Genomic DNA, 1,911 nt, shown 5'->3' with positions numbered 1-1,911 from the left:
AATTTAAGGGGGTCTGAATACTTTCCGTACCCACTGTACATATATGAAGCTATCTGAGATTCATATATAAAATAGCTATACAAAAATAACAGTTATTGTATTATAAAGTGGACCCTAAGAGAAAGTGAGTGCTTACCTTGGACAGACACACACTGACAGAGTGGCAGTGCTGCAGTATAGCAGAAGGTTGGACGCCCAGAGCCACAGCTGCATTCATCACCCTCGCTCCATCCATATGCACAGTCAAACCAAAATTATCAGCCACAGAGCGAAGCTTTGAGCGAGAGAAAAAAAAACATACAGTTATGCACGGCTTCTACATTTTTTAAACTTTAAACATAAAAGTGTAGCAATGTGGATGTGCTTCATTTGTCAAATCTGAGGCAATGCATGAAACCTATTTGTGCTGGAGTGCTGAGTAAATCAGTCTTTGTTTAATCACTCATTTACTAAATGAACATCACCAGGGGGTGTAAATGGAGGGATTGTGTCCTGTTGTTCAGAGTTTAGCCCCAGGTGTCTGGCTGCCTTAACATATTCTCATTCTCTCACATACACACATTTAATGAGCTAATGTTTAACCAATATCTAACCTCCTGCAGGAAGGAGAGTGGGAGGACGCGCCCTCCCTGAATATTGTGTGTGTTTTCCACACAAACCAGGCGGGAGCGTGGGTAGTGTGGGTCAGGGTAACCGTGACGGATCTTGGAGATCAGCTGGTCTAGGTCAAAGGTGCCATCGCTGAGGGTAGTGACTGTTGCAGAATGGACGCCTGCAAGCTATGAACAAATATAAGCACATTTTATATTTCATATTTAATGTTGTATATGGGTGTTTCTTCAACTATGGCACATCTGTACTTTTTCGAAAATGAAACTCACTTAACCCCTTTTTATTTTTTTATTTTGGAAGAAAATAATACTTCTATTTAGCAAGGGCTCATTGAATTGATCAAAAAGGACAGTAGAGACTTTTACATTGTTACAACATATTTCTATTTCAAATAGAAATATTTCACCAAAGTATATCACAGTTTCCACAGCAGCACAACGGTTGATAATAATAACTTTTTTTCTTGAACACCAAATCAGGATATTAAAATGTTTTCTGACACTGCAAATTCAGCTTTACCATCACAGGAATAAATTACATTTTAAAGTATACTAACAAAGACAACAGTTATCTTAAGTTATAATATTGCTATTTTTTATTTTATTTTTATTAAATGAAGCCAGCCTTGGTAAGATCAAAAACATAATAAAAATTTCACTGACCCTAACCTTTGGAATGGAAGTTCACATGCATCTCAAAACAAATTAATTTTTCTAAAACATCATGATCATTTCCACCACATCTCCACATTATCATTGTGTTTAATAGCATTCTGTGGTGGAAATGACATTTTAATATTTTGGGATAAATTGGCAGACTCCTTTATGTGCTACATAAATCATGTAGTTGTCATGCATTATTTAATTACAAATTAAATTGATAAGGGATTACAAGAATAATAAATTTAATAACATGAGAGACAAAGAACAAATAAGCCTATAAGAGACAAATACATCCCCCCATTTGTTCATACCTGTGCACTTCCTCCCTGTTCGTAAACGTGAATATGAGAGAGATCACCTACTATCATCTCATCACCCCTCTCTCTGCAGTGCACCATAACTGAGACAGAGAAAGAGAAAAGAAACATGAGGGCAACATATGTGTTGGGAAGAACAGCTCTGCTATACGTTACTGCATCTGGTCACTAACAAGAACAAAATTCCAAGAATAGTGAGCTATTTCTGTGAGCTAAAGCGCAAATCAATATCATTTTTGAAATATCAGATTTTAATATCCAGAAGCAGCTCTCAAGCAGTGACAGAGACCACAGTGACACTGGAAAACAGCATTATATGT

At 36.7% G+C, this 1,911-nt stretch overlaps 1 protein-coding gene across 1 annotated transcript; it reads right to left on the bottom strand.

The window, feature by feature from the left end:
* Positions 1–136: 136 nt before the first annotated feature.
* Positions 137–1,674, bottom strand: LOC107683136 (probable low-specificity L-threonine aldolase 2; the record flags this gene model as incomplete). The annotated part of the gene is made up of 3 exons (XM_016479218.1): positions 137–274; positions 594–779; positions 1,586–1,674. Coding segments are annotated over 3 exons (413 nt in total), but the record flags the coding sequence as incomplete, so codon positions are not given.
* Positions 1,675–1,911: the final 237 nt, after the last annotated feature.

Source organism: Sinocyclocheilus anshuiensis, unplaced genomic scaffold, assembly GCF_001515605.1.
Source record: "Sinocyclocheilus anshuiensis isolate Anshui unplaced genomic scaffold, SAMN03320099.WGS_v1.1 C32970730, whole genome shotgun sequence".
In the NCBI taxonomy this organism is placed as follows: domain Eukaryota; kingdom Metazoa; phylum Chordata; class Actinopteri; order Cypriniformes; family Cyprinidae; genus Sinocyclocheilus; species Sinocyclocheilus anshuiensis.
The sequence above is the reverse complement of the archived record's forward strand: the minus strand, read 5'-3'. Positions and strand labels throughout refer to the sequence as shown.